At 51.1% G+C, this 22,477-nt stretch overlaps 1 protein-coding gene and 1 long non-coding RNA gene across 3 annotated transcripts in view; both read right to left on the bottom strand.

The window, feature by feature from the left end:
• Rgma (repulsive guidance molecule family member A) overlaps positions 1-22,477 on the bottom strand; it is a 44,380-nt gene that overhangs the window by 7,464 nt on the left and 14,439 nt on the right. Inside the window, exons 1-3 of one of the 2 annotated variants that reach the window (XM_006540902.2) lie at positions 21,235-21,542; positions 20,940-21,055; positions 2,687-3,204 (exon numbers count right to left, since the gene is read on the bottom strand). In XM_006540902.2, the coding sequence (XP_006540965.1) occupies positions 2,687-3,204; positions 20,940-21,021 (600 nt within the window). In that variant the 5' untranslated portion in view covers positions 21,022-21,055; positions 21,235-21,542. Of the gene's footprint in view, positions 1-2,686; positions 3,205-20,939; positions 21,056-21,234; positions 21,543-22,477 lie in introns of those variants that run through there. The other variant, NM_177740.5, reaches the window with a different exon arrangement.
• On the bottom strand, positions 7,847-20,933 carry LOC115486533. Its single transcript, XR_003946803.1, has 2 exons — positions 19,718-20,933; positions 7,847-19,605 (listed from the first exon to the last, which is right to left on the bottom strand). It is a non-coding gene; the product is annotated as an uncharacterized LOC115486533 (long non-coding RNA).

Genomic DNA, 22,477 nt, shown 5'->3' with positions numbered 1-22,477 from the left:
GGATGGCTCTGGCCATAGCTAGGCAGTATGACCTGGTTCTATGAACCTGGTAGGGCAGCCACGGAGAAGACCTGTTTGTTTCCTACCCAGTAGCAGGGCCCAGAAAGACCTCCTTTGGTAGGTCAGGGCCACCAGAGCCAAAGGAAGTGGCAGCGATGGAGCATTTTTTCTGGCTGCCAGGTTACCTCACTGTCCCCTTCTAGGGTGTGGCAGAGAGAGAAGGAACAGAAACAGCCTTGTGGGCCAGCCTGGCACTGCCTAACATGTGGTCTTCCAACACATTCCTCCTGGGGAAATAGACCTACTGCCTCCTAGCCAGCCCGGAAGCCCCTGGGGCTATGGTGACAGGGCGGGCAGCAACAGAGGCCAGGCACTGAAGAGGGCAGACATATGCCCACTGTCTGATAGCTTAGCTCCTGGCAAGTCTCAGAATAATGGAGACCTTCCTCTTACCTAGCAGAAGTACACTGGGGAGGGAGAATCTGGGGTGGGCAGGAGTATCCTCTTGCCTGGGAAACTGGGACTCTTAGCTGTCTCTGGCACCAGCTAGTGAGCAGGACTTGAGACCTGTCACCCAAACACCGAGCCCCCTTGGAGGAGAGAACGAGTGGCCCTCAGTGGATTCCATGGCAACAGAGAACACGCCAGGCTCGGGAGACCAGCAGACCAGCCCCTCCCATGAACTGCCATTTTGGGTGGGGAAGTCCCTCTGCCTCCTGAAACCTCCTGTTTGGTCATAAGGAGCTAAGTTAGGCAGTCAGGGCTGGCTTCAGGGAGGAGTGAGAACTTCTGGAGAGCCTCTAGGGTACTCTGTAAAGCTGGCCCATGCTCCGTTCTATCCCCCTCATCTCAGGTGCTCAAGGCTCACTCGGTCTCTCAGCATCCAGGTAAGTCACGGAGGCACAGGGTAGACTCTTTATCCAGCAGCCTCTGCTGCTCAGCCGTCCCATCCGACAGCGGTGGCCTCGGAACCTGCATTAAAACTACCGCATGCCTTGTTTGTTTGTTTGTTTATTGAGACAAGGTCTCACATAGTCCAGGCTGCTTTCAAATTCACTAAGTAGTCAAGAGTAGCCTGCTTTTTCTGCTCCATCTCCTAAGACCTGGCATCACAGGGATGTGTCACCATGTGGAGTTTTATGTGGTGCTGGGGACTAAATGCCAACTGAATTATATCCTCAGACCCTACTGAGGGCTTTAAAAAAAAATAACCCATGTCTAACCTCATCCCAAAAATGCAGGGGTCAAACCAGGCAGGAGGGGTGTGTGCATCCTGGAACTCGGGTACAGAGAGCATTACCACCACCTTTAACAACTGCTGTATTTGTAAATGCAGCCGAAGAGGTGGGCAAGGCCACCCGACGGTCAGAGAGAGGAGCGCAGGCCACAGACTCCTTTGATTGGTTCTTTTTTTTTCTTTTCTTTTTCAATTTTTTGAGACACAGTTTCTCCGTGTAGCCCTAGCAACTCTCTCTCTCTCTCTCTCTCTCTCTCTCTCTCTCTCTCTCTCTCTCTCTCCCCTCCCTCCTTCCCTCTCTCTCTCTCCTCCCTTCTTCCCTCTCTCCTCCCTCCTTCTCTCTCTCTCTCTCCTCCCTTCTTCCCTCTCTCCTCCCTCCCTCCCTCCCTCCCTCCCTCCCTCTCTATAGACCAGCCTGGCCTTGAACTTGGACCTACCTGCCTGCCTCCATGGACATGTGGAGAGCAGAGGTCAATGAAGATGTCTTCCTCAATTAATTCTCTGCTTTGTTGTTGTTGTTGTTTAAGACAGGGTCTCTCATTGAACCTGACGCTCACCAACTCAGCTAGACTGGTTGGCCAATGCCTTCCCAAGGCTGGGACAAAGCATATGGTGCTATATGGCTGTCCAAGTGGGGGTTGGTGACCTAAGCACAGTCCTCACACTTGGGTGGCAAGCGCTTTATTGACTGAACTCTAAACACTACAGTTTTTAAAACTATAGGGCTAGGAGGGAGTCCACTTCACATCGTCTGCAGCGCACACTTGTACAAACAGGAGCACACATACTGGAAGCTAAGCTTCTCAAACACTTGTCCTTACTGTACCCAACCCACTCACAGAGCCCATTTTTATATCTGCGCCATGCTGGGCTACTTTTATTCTATTTTGCCTAGCTAGAACATATATGTGGTTAGGGCTGACCACTTGGGACTGGATAACCTGTCATTTCTGGAGAATTCTCCATTTCTTGGCAGCGATGGCTTGACTATATATACAAGCAACACTAAAGGGACGCCATAGGTTGTGTATATGTACCACATAATATAAAACATGTATATATGTCACAACCATCAAAGGAGAGGTCCATATACTGAGGGGTAGGGGAAGGACACATGTTGGAGTAGGGACAGAAAGGGGTAGAAAAAATGTAAATACAGTACACCCATGTGTGAAATACTCAAGCAAACAAACCTATATATTTTATATACTACTTTCTGACACCAGAATAGGGTCTCGCAACTCTCTCCTGAGCAGTGCCTGTTTAGTCTGAGAAACACCACACTAGAGGCAAAATATGGGTATAGCTGTAAGTTGGTTTATATCCCGACAAGGAATCTCTACAACATTCCTTTCTAACCCATTTGCTTCTTCACTGACCACAGTGGTGCCCAAGGTGCCTGCATAGTGTGACCCTGCAGGCCTGGCCCAGCCTCCCCAGACCCCTTACCTTGCTGGTGGCGGTAGCTGCGGAGCCCGGCAGCACAGGTGTATTGGTGACTTGCACGTTCAGGTAATTATTGTCGATGAGAGGCCAGGCGCCTTGCACCTTGCATGTCTGGAAGTGGTCTGTGAAAGTCCTGAGGTGTGGGTCCCCAAAGAGGCCGCAGTGAGTGTAGTTGGGGGCAGCTGAGTGCTTGTGGAAACTCTTCTCATAGTGGCAGATCTCGGGGCTATCCGAGCGCTCCTGGCTGTCCCCAGCTGGCGGGAGCGTGCGCACTCGCGGCTGTGAGGTGGGGCCGTCCTTGGAGCAGTTGTGCTGGCTCATAAGGTCCTCTATGCCATGGACAGCCGAGTGGTAAGCCAGGTCGCCCCGGCAGGTGCGGGCTGTCCGCCGAGTGCACAGGGCGTAGGTGCGCAGGGCTGCACAGAACTCCGGCACGTCGTCGGAGGCAGGGGCGTGGCTGCCTGATGACGTGGCGCTCCAGAACTCAGAGTTGCACTTGAGGATTTTGCAGGGGGAGATGGCTATGGAGAAAAACACACGTGCCATCATGTCGGGACCCCCCTTTTCTTATTTTATTAGATATCTTCTTTATTTACATTTCAAATGTTATCCCCTTTCCTGGTTTCCCCTCCGAAAACCCCCACCCCCTCCCCCCACCCCTTGCTCACCAACCCACCCACTCCTGCTTCCTGGTCCAGGCATTCCCCTACACTGGGGTATAGAACCTTCACAGGACCAAGGGCCTCTCCTCCCACTGATGACCAACTAGGCCATCCTCTGCTACATATGCAGCTAGACTCATGAGTCCCACCATGTGTTTTATTTGGTTGGTGGTTTAGTCCCTGGGAGCTCTGGGGATACTGGTTAGTTGATATTGTTGTTCCTCCTATGGGGCTGCAAACCCCTTCAGCTCCTTGGGTCCTTTCTCTAGCTCCTTCTTTGGGGACCCTGTGCTCAGTCCAATAGATGGCTGTGAGCATCCACTTCTGTATTTGTCAGGCACTGGCAGAGCCTCTCAGGAGACAGCTATATCAGGCTCCTGTCAGCAAGCACTTGTTGGCATCCACAATAGTGTCTGGGTTTGGTGATTGAATATGGGATGGGTCCCCAGGTGGGGCAGTCTCTGGATGGCTGGGACCCTCTTCTCTAAGATCTCTCTGGGTGAGAGGTGCAGGGAGACCTCACCTAAGATGGAGCCACTCATAATACACTGGTAAGTGAACTGTGGAGAGTAACGTGCCCTGTCTGGCCTTCCAGATTCTTGTGCATGGCCTGCTATGGCGAGAAGGGTCCAGACACATAGACCAGATTGCAGAAAAGGGACAGCATTTGTTTTTAGCGGGGCAGTGATCATTGACCAACCATTCTTGGACATAAAAAAAAAGCCAATATATAAGAAAGAAAACAAGACAAACAAGACTTCATGGCTAATCTACAAGAATTCCAGCAAAAATAACAGAAATGTGATAGGAATTTAGATAGCACTCCTGCCATTGTGAGACTCCCCCAGCTCTCCACTTACATATACTCATTGAAATAAGGGATAACAGCAAGACCTACTGTGTGAATCTACTGAATGTTAAATGATTCATCTCATGCAGCTACAGTGCCAAGAGACCCTGCTCACACACAGCAGTTCTAAGTGTGGATACAGCGTTATCAACCAAACCATCTCTCAGTCCCTCTACCAGCTCAGAGCGATGACATAATACCTTGCTGACTTCAAAGATCTTTCCCCACCTACCACAAGTCTTGGACCTCACTCTCTGCAAGTCCTGTCTCTAGCTGACTAACTCCAAGGGACAGTTTCTTAAGCTTGGCAGGGAACACTACCAAACTCAATCAATGTTGGCTACTATAATTGTATCACATCACAGGGGAACTTGCTAGCTTCCTTGTCACCTTTCTCTCACCTGCAGTCTGGGAAGAGTTTCCTTTGAATCCGCTCATGTTTGGAAGCCAGAGGACATCTTTGGGGAGTTGGTTCTTGCATTCTACCTTGTTGAAGCAGGGTCTCTGGTTGTCTCTGCTATGCTTCCTATCCTAGGGTGGCAAGCCCATGAGACTCTCGGGGAACCCCTCCCTCCGTCTTTAACTCCCATTCTCTGTGGTGGTACGCTGCCATTACAGACCTGTGTGTGACTGCGGAGCTTCTCACAGGGTCCTGGGGACTGAACACATGCTGTCAGGCTTATATGCCAAGCACTTCCCAGTGAGCCATCTTGTTAGCCAAAAAGTTACAAACCTTGAGATCTTAGGGCTGGCCATGCCTGAGAACTGATGCTCTAACATACCTACATCTTGTATCTGGACATGAGCAACCTACCCTGTCCTGGTCTTTTAGATTCGTCCACACAGTCTACAGTGACTGAGCGGCTAGGCATACATCCCTGAAGCAGGATAAAAGTTTCTATGCACATCCTAAGATAAAGGAGCCAGGGGTCCAACTAGAAGACTAAATGTGGGTCACAGCCCAATGCTGGCAAGGGAGGAATTTGAAGGGAAAGAGGACTTGCTCCAGCAACTCCAGGCTGGGCCACTAACTTGGCTTGTAACCTTGGAAAATTCAGTTTGTTTCTCTGCCGTCTGATTTTCTTATAAAATCAGCCTTCACATCAAAACAAGACTTAAAATCTTTGCAGGCAAGTTGATGGGAACAATCGATCACTATCCCAGCAGGTCTGCAGCGTGTGCCTGCTGATCTCTCATGGGGCTCTGACCTACTTTGGGGATGGGGTGCTTACAGCCTTTTCTTAAAGGCACGTGCGCCAGGTCACACACCTGAGTTGTGATGGTTTGAATGTGAATAGCCCCAGAGGCTCATATATTTGAGTGCTTAGTCAATGTGAGTGGAACTGTTTGGGAAGGATCAGGAGGTGTGGTCTGTTTGGGAGGTGTGTCACTGGGGATGGGCTTCGGGGTTTCTAAAGCCTATGCCAAGTCCAGTATCCATCCATCCTCCCTCCCTCCCTCCCTCCTTCCCTCCCTCCCTCCTTCCCTCCCTCTCTCCCTCCCTGCCCCCTCCCTCCCTCCCTGCTGCTTGTGGATCAGGTTATAAAGCTCTCAGGGACTGTTCTAGTGCCTTGCCTGTCTGCATCCTGCCATGATGATCTTGAACTGACCCCTCTAAAATGGTGAGCAAATCCCTTAATTGCGTTCTTTTGTAAGAGCTGCCTTGGCCAGGGCTCTTCCCAACAGTAGGATAGTAGCTAAGACATGAGCATAGAGAAGTCAGCCTCCATCTTGAGACTCAGGCTACCTGCGCTTGCAATACCGCTGGTAGACAGGTTCCTTTCGGTTGGTACCTGTTGGACTTTTTTTTTTTTTTTTTTTGAGAAGAGTTATGAATTATTTGTGCATTAGGGAAAATATCTGATAGAACACATCAGTTTTCCCATTTTTATAGTTTTATGTATATCGAAGAAGGCTGACTAGAGCAGTACTGTTCAATCTTAGTACCTGAGAGGTAGCAACAGGAGGGCTGGCAAGTTCTGGGACAATCTGGGTGACACAGGGAGAACCTGTCTCAAAACAATCAAAATATGAGCGGTGAATCAACGGAGGCCATTGGTCTGTTGGTGCCTGCTCTGTAGAGAAGGACAGTAGCCGTGGAACATTGTGGTCTCCCATCTAAAACATGCTCTCCTGGCACCCACAACCAGTAGCATCTGAGGGCCCGGCCGGTGTGGAGATGGGAAGCCCTGGATATTACCCATCCAGAAGGAGGTGGAATTAGGTAAAAGGTGTGTGGGAGCAGAATGCTGGCTTGCCACACCCTGCAGTCTCAGAATCACAGAAAGGGGTACTGAGGAAAACATCGCAGATATGGATGCTGCCCTGACAGGAACCCACATGGGTTCAGCTCACCTCAAGCTCACCATGATGACAGCTACAACGATGGAGGCCCTCTATCGACCTGCCACAGTCCCTTCTAGAGCCTCCTGTCCTTCAGAGCAGGCTGTCTCCAAATCAGGCTGCCTGCACAGCTGTGGCTGACAGATGGCAACAGAGGCGCTCTTCAGACACTCCCTCCTGCACTGGCATTCGCTCCCTACTCCAGAAGAAGCCAAGGGACCCTAAGTGAACATCTTGGTCTCATTTATTCCATAGCTCAGCCACATAGGGAACGAGGACAGAGGAAACGGAGGGCTGAGGAGGACGGTGGCACGTGAGGCGGCAGGTAGCAGAATGAGGACACCGGGCTCCATTTCAATTCTGACAGTTGTGAGGACCTGACTCTGCCTTGAGCTTCAGATGGAATGATAGGCTCCCATCACGCCTGAGACCCAAGGGCACACAATGAACAGGGTCCCCAAGTCTAACAAAGAGACACAATGTTTCGAGGCTAGAAGTCGATGGTAGGAGACAGGAAGGGTATGGATGGCAGCCAGCCTCTCGCTGTCCCCTACAGCCGAATGGTCCAGCCGTGCCTCAACTAGGGGTTAGCCCTTCCTTCCTCTTGCCTGCTCTCAGAGGCCCAAGATGTCATCCCAGAGCTCAGTGGACCCCCCCCTTTCCACCCTGACTCATATCACCCCAATTTGGCCAGTTCCTTCAGTCCACTGACCACTACACACTCATCTTGGACCACCCCAGGGGGACCAACTGTCCGAGGGCCACCTTTTCCATAGGCACCAATGTTGTCAGCCCACTGCCTCCTTTATAACAGGCTGTGTGCTAGGAATTGAACTCCATCTCTCCTTGCAAATCAGTCCCAATGCCTAACACAAAGAGCATCTGGATAGAGGTCGCTGAGACATGACTGGGCTTAGATAAGGTTATGAAGATAAAGGTCCCATCATGGCATTACTGCCCTCACAAGGGCACCAGAGATTGCTATCTCTCTCCCCACTTCAAGACGATGCTAAAAGTCAGCAGTCTGCAATCCAGGGGTTTCCGTTGCAAGTGGGAATTATGTGCCGCTACAGAGCCTGTACTGACTGATCGATTGCCCTATCACCTATCTATCTATCTATCTATCTATCTATCTATCTATCTATCTATCTATCTATCTCACCCACCCCTCCTCGTTTCCTTCCTGAGCTCTATAAGCAGCCACTGTCAATGGAGGCATCATCTGGCCAGGTATCAAAGGTCTAGGCAGATTTTGCTATCCTCCGATCACATCATGAGAGCCTGCTTTCAGGGTGACCGAGGCTTGGCATGGTTCCCTTGGCTCTGCAGAAAGCCAGGGTATTTATTGATCAAGAAGTGGTAAGTAAGCTCTTGCCTCTCTGCCTGGTGACTCCTGCCCCTCCCGCTTGGGTGACCTAGGCCCCAGCCTGATTGGGGCACACAGTTAATGCTTTACCCCGCCCCCACACGAGACACTTCTTGGAGGATGGAATGGTCCGAAGGGCTAGCTCCTGAACTTGTCCAGTCTATTTTGTCCTTGCTAGGCAGCAAATGAAGAAACTTTGGATTCTGTGCAAGAAAGAAAAATGGGGGGTGGGGTGGGGTGGGGTGGGGTGGGGGGAGAAGCACTTGTAATTTCTCCACTCAGAGAGACTCAGGGGAGACTGAGTGTCAGCAAACAGCAAGTGACAGATTTGCATTGCAGGCTATATACCTAGTTAGTCTCAAAAAATGGGGACCATGCCTGGGGGGGGCATTTTGGGTTTGGGGCAAGTATCCTTGAGCCCCAAACTCATGAAATGAGGTGGGGCAGGGCTAGAAGTCCTGACTAAGCAAAGCCTGCAGAACTCAAGGAAGTGGCCCCATAAAAGAGAATTTTGTGCTGTTAACTTTGTTTAACTGTCATGAGCACTACTAATGTGACCTGAAGACCTATCACGCGCCAGATGTGTGCACATTGCCTCTAATTCTGCAATGCTCTCAGGACTTAATGTTCCCCTCAACAGACAGGCAACAAGGTGCAGAGGCCTGGAATGGCTTTCTCCTTAAGTTCCTTGACATAGGCGGGATGTAACCACAGCTCTCAGTTCCCGCTCAAAAGCAAACTGCTTTCATCTCTGGCCTTCACTACTCCCCTGGGGGCAGGAATTTTCACCTTCATTTTACCAGTGGGAGGCCTGGGGGGAGGGGTGGAGCTGCCCTGAGTCACAAAGCCACTTAGATGTGCACTGGTGTTGGGACTGCTTCTGAGCTTTTCTTTCTCTCTTTTTCTCTGTGTGGGGGTATGCAGGTTTTGCCCCTCTCTATCCACATTCGTGTGTGTGTGTGTGTGTGTGTGTGTGTGTGTTGTACAGAGGTTGATGTCAGGGCCTCTATCTTATTTTTTTGAGACAAGGTCTCTCTCTGAACCTAGAGTTTGTGGTTAGGGCTGAACTGGCTAACCAGCAAGCCCTCAGGATTGACCTGTTCTCAGGCTCCCGGGTCTGGGGTGGACATGTGGACCTGCGCTACCGTGCCTGACTGTTGAGTGAGTGCTTAGGGCCCAAGCGAGCTCAGGCTCTCAAGTTCACACAGCAAGCACTTTATCTACTGAGGTGTCTCTTCAGCCTCATGTCAATGCACTCACTACAAGCCTTTCCCCCAAGAAACCATCTGAGATGGTCAGTTCCCCAATGTCCCAAATGCTAAGGTCTGTGGCCCTGCCTGGTTCTGCTGTCACAGTACAAATTGATTCTGTGTCCCATGCCTCCAGCTGAAAGGCTTGTGGAGGGCTGCTGGACACAGCTGCCGCTGAGAAATGACCTATCTCTGACTCTTGAGAATTCCCTGCTGCCCTCCCCATTGCTCTGAGACCTTAAACTAGCCCTGTGGGTCCTCACTGGAACTTCAGAAAAAGGCTGAACTGTGGAACTCAGCTCAGAGCAAGGCAGCAGTTTGCAAGATGATACTGACAGTGATAAGTTGGGGCCAGAAGTGGCTGTGCCCAGTGAGTGCCCTCTGCTACTTCTTCAGATGGTAACCTGACTCTGTGGTCTGTCAGTCTGAAGTGATATATATACAGCTGTCCTTCCTTAAGGGCCTTGGGGAGGGACCTCAGAGATGCCAAGGCTGGATTGTCCTCATAGGCCGTAAGTTGAGAGGCCCCTGCCCTCTACTCTACAGAGGCCTCACCTTGCTCCCCATGTCCACTGCACTAAGCCACCAACTGCAGGCTGCTTAGTGGTCAGGAACCTATAGGCAACCGGGCCCAGCATCAAAATCAAAAGCTGCAGGGTCCCCCTACCAGAAATCCCCAAAAGGCCGGGTTGGTTTTGTTTTGTTTATTTAATGTGCTATATATTTTTCTTTTCTTTTCTTTTCTTTTCTTTTCTTTTCTTTTCTTTTCTTTTCTTTTCTTTTCTTTTCTTTCCTTTCCTTTCCTTTTCTTTCCTTTCCTTTCCTTCTCTTTCTTTTTTTGTTTAAAGGATTTCAGGCAGTAAACTGGGCCTTCTGAGGCCAGTGTTCATGCACACATTGCTCCAGTGTGTGACACATCTTATAGCAGTTACAGCAGCTTGTGCCAACAAAGGAGAGCCAGCCCTGAACGCTTTCTGCTTGGCAGGAGGATGCTCACTGCCCCACAGTGGCAGGCTAACGCTCTTTTTCTGGGCATTACACACAAGAGAGTGGCATTCACCTCACTTGATAGCCAATAGGCCCAGAGTGGACATGATTAGAATCTCAAACATTTTCCTCTTTCTTTCTTTCTTTCTTTCTTTCTTTCTTTCTTTCTTTCTTTCTTTCTTTCTTTCTTTCCTTCCTTCCTTCCTTCCTTCTTTCTTTCTTTCTTTCTTTCATTCCTCCCCCCCCCCCTTGTTTGTTTGTTTGGTTTTTTTGTTTTTTTTTTTGTTTTTTGTTTTTTTTTTTTGGTTTTTCGAGACAGGGTTTCTCTGTGTAGTCCTGGCTGTCCTGGAACTCACTCTGTAGACCAGGCTGGCCTCAAACTCAGAAATCCACCTGCCTCTGCCTCCCATGTGATGAGATTAAAGGCATGCGCCACCATTGCCCGGCTTTCCTATTTCTTTTTTAAAAAAATACTTTTTACATGTGTGTGTGTGTGTGTGTGTGTATTATGCAGGCATGGATGTGTGCACGTGTATATCCCATAGCACGTATGTGGAGGTTTGAGAACAGCCTGTAGGAATCGGTCTCCTACCACGTGGGTTGTGGGACTAACTCAGGTGGTTAGTATTGGTGGCAAGCCCCTTCACCCTTCTGAGCCATTCAGCAACCCTGTTTTTCTATTTCTAATCATTCTGGGGCTGAGGAACCTCCTGGGGTCCCCTTTGACTCTCACGACCTGGGACCTGGAGAATTACCTCATCTAAGTACAAAGGTGCCTCACGGATCTTGGCCCCCTTCACAAGCTCAGCCGAAGGCACTGTTTGTCTTGAACTATCATTAACCCTCCAATCTTCAGCTATAATCTTGAGAATGATATCTGGACCAAGAGAGTCCATAGGCCTGCAGAAACGGTGGCCCTGTCTGGACTCACCCACAGGAACCCCCTGAACATGTCCTAAAATCGCTAGGGCAGAAAGGGTGCTTCCTGTCCCGGATGCTTCCAGCTGCTTCTCGGGGAGTTCTTTCCGTGCCCTCCTGTAGAACCCCCCAGATCTAGGCTAAAATGTAATGGCCCCACCCCACTTTCGGTATCTGATATACACAGAGGTGCCCCAGGCTTCCTTCTCCGTGCTACCTTCTCTGGCAGCTGCTCCTCTGGGAGCCTTGAGTAACCTGGCCAGCTTCATTCAGGGCCTCAGGAAGGTGGCTACAGGACACATCTTTCCCGCATCGGTCCATCAATCTCCCATAAACAGGCCCTCCTCATCTTGATTCTGTCTTTCTCTCACTCAGTTCTTCTATTTCTAATCACTGTGGGGCTGAGGAAGCTTCTTGGGTCCCTGTTGACTCTCACACTACCCGGTGAATTGCACCTCTTGATAATCTTTGCTGATACCATCATGCAACATTCCAGAATTTGTAAGGCTAGCCCCGCCTAAGCATAGAGTGTGTTCCGAGAACAGCACTCACACTGAAAGCATCTTTTGAGACTTCAGATGTCATGCGTACACCGCGCCCCGCCCAACCCCACCTGTGTCCAACTCTGTCTGGTGGAACCCTGGGTCTCCCATGTATCCAGGGTTCAGGGAGCATGTATGCGCTCATAGCTGGCCACTCACATTTTAAAGGTAGAGCTCCACAGTGCCTCCCAATTGGATTGAGCCACATGGCTCAGGCTCAGATGTCATTACTTTTCGGTGGATGGCAACCCCTCTGGGAGGCAGAAAGTCAAAGCAGGATCTCAGAATACTAAATGGACCCGCATGATAAGGAAAAAAAAATCTGCTCTGCTAGTACAGCAACAGATCCGTTTGTTCTCAAGTCCTCCTTTGAGCTGTTAATCAAGCCCAATCTTTCGGAATAATAGCCTGCTTATTACCACCCTGTTTGCATGACAAAGCATCCCAATAAAACTTATTTTGCCGGGGCCCAGAGGGGGTGTGAAGGATCAACCATGAGAAAGGAGTCTTAGGAATTCCTCGAGGCACTCCGGGGCCAGAGCCTAGGAATAAAGACAATGTAATTTGCCACCAAGAAAAGCCCAATAGACCAATAAATTACCCGCGTGCAAAGGGATTAGATCAGGTTTCAGAGGCCTAGGGGAGGGGCAGGGTACTACGGGAGGGAGACAGCCTTGCCTTCTCTTAAAGAGGTAAGTATCCCTTGGAACATAAGCTCCAGGGTCAAGACGTTTCCAACTCTGCCTGCACAGCGACTGTCTGAACTGATTTACTTGCTCGGAGATCTGGCTCCTGATGTGCGCTGGGAACTGTGATGGACGCCGTTCTCGGAACACACTCTGTGCTTAGGTGGGGCTGGCCTTAACGAATTCTGGAATGTTTCATCTAAGTCTGGATGGAGGCATGGCCTTATCAGTGAAGACTCTCAAGAGGCAGCTATTGCCCAACTTCAAATCACTGCCCTTTGCCGGTGCAACAGGAATCGTCCCGTCCCCCTCCCAGCCCCCACGCCCGCTAATCGGCTGGCATCCTGATAGATTCTGCCACCAGGGGGCACTAGATGAAAAAGGAAAGGTGTCCCTGGAGTCGCCACTGCTGGCGTTCCCACCACCCTTCTGCTCTCCTCCGGCCTCTAGCTTCTTTGCATGTGAGTGGCTCTGAGGTACTGTAAGCTCAGCAAGCTCTTTCTGTTCCCTTTGTCACTTGGCACTCTGAAGTGTAAGCGGTGTCCTGCTGTGTGCCTCGGCCTTTTGGAACCTTACGGTTCCCAAGCTTAGCTCCCTCGGTGGAACCGCCCTTGGGAGGGGGAGGGGAGTTCACCTTCCTGGCAAGCCTAGGAATGAAGCACCTGCAAGATGACCTCAGCCAGTGACGAGCTCCGAAAGAAAGCCCCAGCGGCAGGCAGCCCCAGCACCGGTGCTCTATCTTAGTGAACAGTAGGACTTAAGAGGCAATAGCTTCAGTTAGGACACAGGCGGGTGGAAGGAATCTTCTATAAGTCTGCCTGCCTCGGGGAGGGGCCAACCCTGAAGTCTGAAGTCTCCGTGTCCCTTTCCTCACTGTCCACCTAGTGCGGGAAGCAGACCTTAGATAGGATTCTGGAAACGGGTCGCATCAGCATCCTGAAGGAGGTAGGGGAAGGGCACTAAGTAGGGGTCTCCTGCTTATTCTAGTCCCACAGTAATGAATCTTGGTGGGCGTGGGGATGGAGTGGGGGTGTTACGGGACAAGGACAGATGCCCGAGGCTCCCTGTTGGCGCCGCTCCTGCAAGAATTTCACTCAATCATCCTGGCGTAAACACCCAGGTGTTTGGCCCCAGATCCTGAGAGGGACACACCCAGCAGACTGGATTTTTTCCCAGGTGCTGCGTAGCCTGCCTCACTTAATCTATCACTGCAGATCCTAGAAGGGATCACCGCTCCTGGGTGACATTCCAGGGCCAGGCAGCCTAAGGGCCCCAGAACCGCCACTTTATGGCAATGTGTTTCCCACCCGTTAGCTCTACTGGGAATTGTACGTGCTTCCTTCCGAGTCTGGTCAGGGGGACAAGGCTGAGAGCAAAAGGGAGCTTTGGGGAAAACCTCAGGTGACCCAGGAAGAGAAGGCAAAATTGTTGGGGGGCCGGGCCCTGGAGGGTGAACTCACTGCCTACCCAGCGTGGACAGAAGTGGCTAAGTGCCACTCCTAGAGCCGGGGGCAGGACAGTACTGCCTCCTCCGTCACACCCTGCCAAGGCTGCCCTGCCTCAGCCTCCACACATGCCAAGTTGTTGCAAGCACCCTTGATGACTGACTGCCAAGGAGAAGGGCACACCTCAGCTTTCCAAACAGGCCACCCTCCCCAGCTCCCACAGGAGCCGTGGAGAAACAGCGCTTGAGCAAGAAGGGTGGGCGTGGAAAGCCCTGACTCCGCCCTATAGTGGGAGGGCATAGGCTGCCTATCAACCGAAGGCTGAGAGCACGCCTGGGTAACGGGCCCATAGGGGGTCAAGCAAAGGGACAAGGTCCTCACCCCAGGAACATCCTGCTTTGGGGGAGAAATAAAACAGCCCTGGGCACGAGTGGTAAGGGAGGTAAGAAAGGTTTTCCCAGGACAATGAAGCTGCAGGTGAGAGCTGTGGTGGTTCTGGTTGAAGCATGACCCCTGTTACTAACTCCAGGCTCACACCTGAGGTGACAGCTTTATAGTCAGGACTTTGCTTCCAGCCATCTAGGCTTTTGTGCTCAGCGGCAGGTCAAAACACCTCTGAGGAGAAGAAAAGAAAAAAAGAAACAAAAACCCACCACAGAGGCACACTGTCTCCCTCCCTGCAGTCTGCAGGTACTGGAAGAGCGCATGCCAGGCTGGTATCCAGGTGGGAGGCACAACGCTGAACTCCTTTCTATGTAGAATGGCCCTGTAGTAAGTGTCTAGGTGTCCTAGCATGAGTGAAACAGGTCAGGAGTCATCACTGAACCCCTGCTGGCATGTCTCCCTGCCCCGTGACAGTGCCCCAAAGCTCCCTTTTGCTCTCAGCCTTGTCCCCCTGACCAGGTTTCCATCTTGGAAACCAAAGTTAGAGGACCAGAAAGGACAGGAAAGGCCTTTGGGGGCTGAGAAAGCACTGCAATGCACTGTGGGAACTGGGAGGCCACTCTTCATACGGTTGCCCAGGATCACAGTCCCACAGTTCTTTCTTGCCCCAGCATTCCCTTCCCCCAACCCACATCTTAAGGCTCACCAGCTCAACAGCAGAGCTTCAACAGGCTATACAGCAAATTTAACAACCGTGTTTATCCAAAATCTGCAAAGGGCAGGAGTCTGGCATCTGCCACTGGGCACTGCTGGGTAACTGGCTGTGTGTAACGCCTCCTCCAGCTCTGCCTCCTCATCAGGAATGATGGTTCCTGAGGACACTCAGTCAAATTAACTGGGCGACTGGAAGCTCTTGGTTCTCTGTGGCCATGCAATCCACTGAAGAACTCTTAAGATTATTATTCTCCTCCCCGCAGCCGTATCTGGGAAAGTGTGAAGGTACTATGTTTGGAAGGACACTGTTAAATGCTAACTAGGAGTTGGTGAGAGGACAACTTTTTGAGTGCTTTTAAAAAAATCTTTTTTGGTCTTTGGCTTTTTAAAATGTCTACTGCTTTTATAATCAGAAACAGTATTTGGGGGAGATATGGGGTGTTTAGGCCAGAGGTAGTCCTGTGGAAACAAAAGCCAGAATCAAAAGAAATTAACCCCCCCCCCAAAAAAAAAACCCTAATGGCTTTGTAGCTTCCAGGACTATGATGAACAAGCTTGGGAGTGTGGGGGAGGAGGGAAGAAAAGGGCAGAAAATAGGCTCCCATCCTTAACATATAGAATTAGAGGCTGAGAAGACAGAAACCCAAGACCCATGAGCCTTGGGAACCAAAAGTCTACATGGACTGCATGCATTGAATTTAGAATTTGGTCAAGTAGGCAGGGACAGGGGATGTGAGTGTTCAACCCAGAACTGGGTGGCACAAGACAAGGCATAGAGCATCCCATGGGGAAAGGGGGTAGAATATGAAGAGGAAGGGGCTGGGATGTGCTGGATCCTTTCGGAATGAGGTTTGGTCTAGAAATCAGAGATGCCCCTCCTGGACGCTGCAAACAAGGACCTCCAGATTCTGAGTGTGGTCCATCAGGGATGGGATTGGAGTAAGATACCAAGGCAGCCCCGGTGGTTACAACGTGGCAACAGAAAAGTGCAGAAAAAGGCAGAGGACTCCAAGCTCTAGGCCATAGGACTACATGGAGACCGTTTTGCAGGGAAGACTTCATGTTCTTGGGCAACGGGGTCCCAGATCCAGGTGGGGTGGGGATGCAACCAGGGAGCCCACATCCTGGTGTGCCTGGGACCCAGGAGACATGTGGAGAGTCCTGACTTTCAGTTTGAAAACTTGGAAAATCTTGGGCAAATTGGATGAGTGGGCCATTCAAGGAAAATAAAGCCTTCAGGGTACATCTCAGCCCAGTGGCAAAATAGTACAGCACTAGGCTGGTACTGAAGCTGGAAAACAGGCCTTGCACAGTCTGGGAAAGGCAGGACCTTTAGCGGGAACTACAGTCCCTTCCAACACATGAACAGGTCCTCAACCTTACTCTTGCCTCTTCAGACCCCCGTCTCCTCTCTCCCATCTCAGCCTTACTTGTGACACTGGGTAGCTTCCCTTACCCTTCCACTTTCTGGACAACCCCTCTTTTGGGCAGCAGGGTGACTACTAGAAATTCTTCCAACCTTCCAGAGACTCCCCTTCCCCAGAAAACCAGAGAACTTCCCCTTTTCTCTCCAGGTCACCCTCGGAGCCTAAGGGGCCATGGGGACTCTAGGAGTTATCTGTACTCTCTGCTCGCTACTCCCTGGCTGCTAGTCACCTACCTACCTCTTGTAACTGAACATCCTTTTCTCCCCTCTTCTGCACTCCCCCCACTCCCCCACCAACTCATAGGCTAAAATCTAATCCTCAAAGCGATGGTATTATGAACAGGATCCAGGACTTTTGGAAGTGTTAATATCATGGGAGTAGAGCCCTCATGGAACGGAGCCCAGAAAGCCAGTTTTCCATTCCTTTCTGCCTTGGAGGGACCTAGTAACAAGGCACAAGACACTCAGACTAGAAAGGTCCTCTCACCAGATTCTACAGTGGCTGGTTCCCCAGTCTCTGATTTTCTAGCCTCCACAGCTATAATCAACAAATTTCTGTTGTCTGTAACCCTCTAAATCTACGGTATTTTGTGATAGCAACGGAAACTCCTTTTGGAACCCAAAATCCAACTAAGAGGCCCAATAACTATATCTAAGAAGCAGGCTTACAAGTTACATTCTTCCCTTTTGTTTGTTTTTGTTTTGTGCTTGTTTTTTCCCCAAGACAGGGTTCTCTGTGCAGTCCTGGCTGTCCTGGAACCCAGTCTGTAGACCAGGCTGGCCTCGAACTCAGAAATCCCTCTGCCTCCCAAGTGCTGGGATTAAAGGCGTGCGCCCAGCTCAAGTTACACATTCTTAAATAGCAGTTCTGATAGAAACGGTCTCATCTCTATGGCCGTGCACATATATTTAGATACTTGAGTGAACCTTAGTTTCTCTAAGCCTCAGTTTCTGCACTTGAAAACTAATACTTCTACAACAGGTAGAGTTCAAAGGCCTAAGGGGTGGGCTAAAGGGCAGGCTGAGCAGTTAGGAGCACTTGCCGCTCTAGCAGAGGACCGGGATCAGTAGCAGAGGACCGGGATCAGTTCCCAGCACCCACACAGGGCAGTTCACAAAACCAAGTAACTCCTGTTCTTGTGGCACTCATGTTCTCTTCTGGCCTCTCTGAGCACTGCATACATGTGGCACACATGCAAACATGCAGATATACACACATACACACAAATAAAAGTAAATGAAGATTTAAAAAAAACCTATTAGGGAAAGAAACAAGAGAGGCTGCATTGAAGCTCTCTTAGAACTAGCCCTCAAATAAAGCATGCCATCAGGCACGCCCCCCGCCCCCCCCCCCCCAGGCCTTGGATGGGTTTAGCTTAGAAGTCTGTTTGAATAAGTCACAATGGTCTCACAGCTTAAAATGTATCTATTTACTGTGTGCTGAAGGAGATGCTATTTGTGGAGAACTCTTTTAAGAAGTTTTTTCCGGCCTCTCCTCTTGCCCCACCCCCACCTCGGGTAGATGCAGCGACTGCCCCATCCTCTATCCCAGAACAGTATTCACTCCTTCAGCCATTCTCTCTTCAACAAGCTGAAGGCCTCCATCAGAAGGCTGTACTGAGGGCTGGAGAGATGGCTCAGTGGTTAAGAGCACTGACTGCTCTTCCAGAGGGTCCTGAGTTCAATTCCCAGCGACCATATGGTGGCTCACAGCTATCTGTAATGGATGCCCTCTTCTGGTGTAGCTGAAGACAGCTACAGTGTACTCATATACATAAAGTAAATAAATATATCTTTAAAAAAAATGAAGGCTGTACTGAGGCAGGGACTTGGGAAGTCAGCTACTGATGTTGAGTAAGTACACGTAAACACTCAAAACACACAAACACTCTCAGTCTGGCAGAGTGAAGGCATCTTTCTTCACATAACTATGTCCAATTTAATTTGCACCCCTGCTTACAGCTGGCAGCCATTCAAGTAGGCAAGCTCTGAACAAACCTAGGCTTTCACAGGGCTGCTCGGCCAGTTTCCACCTGTTTTGGGGGGGTGAGGCCACGGCTTTCTTTTTGTCCCGAATGTCCACTCACTGCCTACCAGAACCAGAGGCTGTTTCACCTCTTTATTCTGGGGCATCCTGTTTGCTGGACCAACATGTCAGAGCATGACAGTCCATCTCTGCACTGGAAATTACACATCTAGCTCTTCCCCACGTCGGAAACTGTCTTTCTGATCCAGGTTTCCTGAGCACCCACATTCCTCAAGGCCGGCCTCAGTGTATTTGGTCCTTGGTGACCGGCAGCTCAGTTTTCACAAAGGTAGGCAGTTTTGACCAGATGCAACTGTCAAAGGCTTCCCAGAAGGGGCAACCTTAGCCAGTTGGCAAGACACAACTCAGCTATCAGCTGCATCTGCCAGGATTTGGTTACCAGCCTTGAAGCCAAAAAGAAATGGGTTTCTTGGACGCGAAAGTGGCGGAATTTGAGTTGTGAATTATATAGCCCATCAGTGTGCCTCCGACTATGCAGATAAGTTTTTAAGACAAAGAAATGAACAGGAAGATATCACACCCCGCCCCTGAGCCCTCCTAGCCCTTGCAAGCTCTCTCCTTTCCTTGCCCTCTAGCCTCAGAGAATAATGAGTGCTGTAGCTTTAAGAGCAGGAGGTGTTGTTTTAAGAGCCCTGGGAGCCCCCCTTCTCAATTTCAGCTCAGAGCTGAGATCACATCCCCCAATGCAGCCAAAGGACAAAAGCCATTTATCAACCTATCTGATAAAACTTCCAATGGGCTGGATCTTTATCCAGACCAAACCAAGATGAACACAAGTGCAAGCTACTGCTTCTTTGACATTCTTTTTTACTTTCCAATGGTTTGTACTTTATTATTTTAACTCTTTGGGAAGGAATAAGATCAGTTTTGTTTTTTTTTTTTAATAGGACATTTAGATAAGCGGTTCTCAACCTGTGGGTCTCGACCCCTCTGGGGTCCAGCTATCCTTCCACAGGGGTGGCCTAAGACCATCAGGAAACACAGATACTTACATCACAATTCATAACAAAAATATGGTTATGAAGTAGTAACGAAAATAACCTTATGGTTAGAGGATCACCCATACCATGAGGAAGCAGAGTAAAGGGTCAGGGCAGTAGGAAGGCTGAGCATCCTACTGATGTAGATGGAGAAACTTGGGTCTCAAAAACATGAGAGTTGGGGGTGGGGGGTCATCCCTCCTGCTGGAACTCTGTGGTTCTGATATTTCCATGGTTTATTGGATATGGAGGCTCTCGGAAGATGCTGACACCCCTCCTCCTTTCTGCTCCGGTGCAAGGGATCTATCTCTTCAGGAAAGAGCTTCAGAAAAATGGTTTTGAAAGTCTAGGATGCTCCAGGGTCTGGCAGCTGCTGAGGGAGGCCCCGGGGACACTGCAGCCCGGCTGGGACAAGAGGGTAAAGGGACCCTTACCCCAATAGTGCTTGTTGTCTCTGTTCTGTGCTCCCTGGGAATGCCAACTTGCAACCAGGCCTACCCTGGACTGACTGCCCTGTTCTGTTAGTTCCTTGAAACTCAGTTGGCTGAAGAGGAAATCAAAACAACTCAATCTCTGTCCTAACTCAAGTTCTTTCTTGCAAATCTCAGCTGCGCAGAGGCGGCACAACCACATCTGGCCGCGCTGTGAGACAGGCTGGAGTTTTTTTTGCTCAAAGACACTTCTGAACCCCACAACACAATGGAAACGGCCAGGAGATCCCGCCTTACACAGAGGACCATTTGGTCGTGACACTGTTTATTTGTATTTAAAAAAGAGAGAAACGGGTGAAAGGCGTTTAACTGGCCTTCTCTGACTCTGAGCAGCATGAAATAAAAATTTTACGAAACATTATAAAGAAAACAGACCGGGGATTTAAGCTTCGTTCATTCCCCCTCCCCCCAAAGGGGAAAAAAGTAAAGAAACCGGAGCGTTTGGGAAGGAACAAACGCTTCTCTGTGGAGTTGGTCTCCCTTCCCCCAACAAAAACAAGAGGTCCGGGCTCGGAGGAATTTGAAAGCAGCGATCTGCCAAAAACATTGTGAAAAACTATGGGGGATTCATTGGAAACAGATGGGCTTTTTCAGCTTTAATTCTGAAATTCTCTCGCTTTCTGGCACAATAAAAACAAACAGGGGGGCGACGCAGAATGTTATCAAACAGGAATTAGCACGTCTGAGCCTGTGTCCGTGGGTTTTCCCGCGTGGGCCAGAGTGGGGGCGGGACAGGGCGGTCGAGGACTCGTCTGGGACCTCCCCAGCGCCCCCAGCTCCACCCCTGGGCTACCAACAGGTTTTGCAAACTGGTGGGCGAGGAGCTGGAGAAAGTGCGCCTGGTGCCCAGTCCGAGCCTCCTCTGGAGCACCCAAGAGGCGTTCAGGGAACCCGATTTCTCGCGGGGAGTAAGAGGGACTGAGAGGCATCCCAGGCTCTGCAGACCTCCCTACCCGCTCCTGCCCTTCGGAGCTCGGACAGGGGTTCCCTCACCTCTAGGTTTCCACTGACACCTATCTCTCCCTCCACGGGGCTCGGGACAAAGACTCGTAGAAATGGGAATCTGGGTCCCCAAGGAGGCTGGTGAACTGGGGCCCCGACTGGCGCAGGGAGGCCCGGGAGTGAGACCGGTCGGCTGTCCCCCCACCAAGGAGTTGTGCCTTACCTGCGGGGAAGCTGCAGAGAAGGAAGGCGAGGGTCGGCCACAATCCCAGGGCTGAACGTCCTGCCCCTCTCCCCATACCCATCCATCCAGCTCGGCCTGTTACCACTAGCCTCTCCCTGGAAGAAGTTTAGAAGAAAAGGAGAGAGGAAAAAAAAATCAATCACGCTGCGGAGAAGAGGCAGCCTCGCTCCGCCGGCGGGAGCAGCGAGCCGGGAGGCCCGGTCCACCTCCGCCACGGGCACCCCGTGTCCACCCCCACCCCACCCCACCTCCCGCCGCCCGGCCCCGCCCTCACCATCCATCATTCGGTTCCCCGCCAATGTCCCAGCGGCCCCGCGCCCCGCCGCCGCGCGCCCCGCCCTCCCGAGCTCGGGTTTCATCCAGGCGGGAGGGAGGGAGTGAGGAGAGGCGGCCCAGGCGGCCGGGCCCGTAGCCAAGGGACCTGGAGAAACCAGGGGCCCGCGAGTGCCTGGCCGGTCCTGGGCTCCATCTAACCGCCACTCCTCACTCACCCAGGTGGCCTAAGGCGCTCAGGACAGGAGGATCTCAGAGAGCTCCTTTAATCCTCCCCCATCAACATCCCATTCAAGTAGAAAGAGCTTGCAGACAACTCCAGCCTCCCCTTGCCACCAGACTACCTCCCCCAAATCTCCCACCAACACCCCTTGGCTCATTTCCCCACTTCAGATGTCTCGCCGGTGCAGAAGACTGAAAAGCCTTCTCCGGAGTTGTCAGACTCTGGGGCGAATGACCCACTGCCACAGCTGCACCTCAAGGATCACGCCCGCCTTGGTCCTGGGCCACCCAATTGGACTCTGCTGGGGTCCCCTCCAGCACTCTCTCTAAACACCCCGTTGCTTTGCAAGAACTCGGTCCTGTTGCAACTGAGATCGCTCACAAACAGATCTCGCGAGCCTAAAGCTGCCTCCAGGGACATAGCTACCAACCTAGGGAGATAGACAGTGGTCCTTGGGGAGCGCAGGGTCGAGCCCGCCGTTGTTCAGGCAGAAGCTATATCCCTAAGGCTCATCTTGGAAAGAGTGGTGATCTCCCCTTTTCGGTCTCTTATTTTTCCAGGAGAAAAAAAAAATGTCTCCTCCCCATGGTTTTCTAGGCCCCACAGCTCTTCTGCCTTTTTGGTATTTAAGGGACTGGCAAAGTTGCGCTGAGAAACAACTTCTGGGTGATACAAGTATGCCAGCGCAAGTGGTTTTAGTCAAACGGATTCCTCCGCGCCCCCCTCCCCCGTCCCCAAGTCTGCCCATCTGGCTCTTTGGGGGGAAAATTCTGGGTTTTGATCCAATTCCTCTAAAGAGCTATCACAGTCTTCACTTGCAGGCCACACAAGCTGCGGGGCTACGTCTACATTTAGTACTCTGCTGTGAGAGAGCCGACTAGGGAGAAGGAGGTTGGGGGTGGGGAGTCGGGGGAGGGGCCGCTGCCCTGAAGTCACGTGGTGGCTCAGACACGCAGCCAGGCTGCACAACTTCAGAATCCGGCTTTCCCAAAGCAGGTGAGTAAGTGGAGACGAAATTCCT

Source organism: Mus musculus, chromosome 7 (genome assembly GCF_000001635.26).
Source record: "Mus musculus strain C57BL/6J chromosome 7, GRCm38.p6 C57BL/6J".
Taxonomy (NCBI): domain Eukaryota; kingdom Metazoa; phylum Chordata; class Mammalia; order Rodentia; family Muridae; genus Mus; species Mus musculus.
This window is presented reverse-complemented; position numbering and strand designations above follow the sequence as displayed.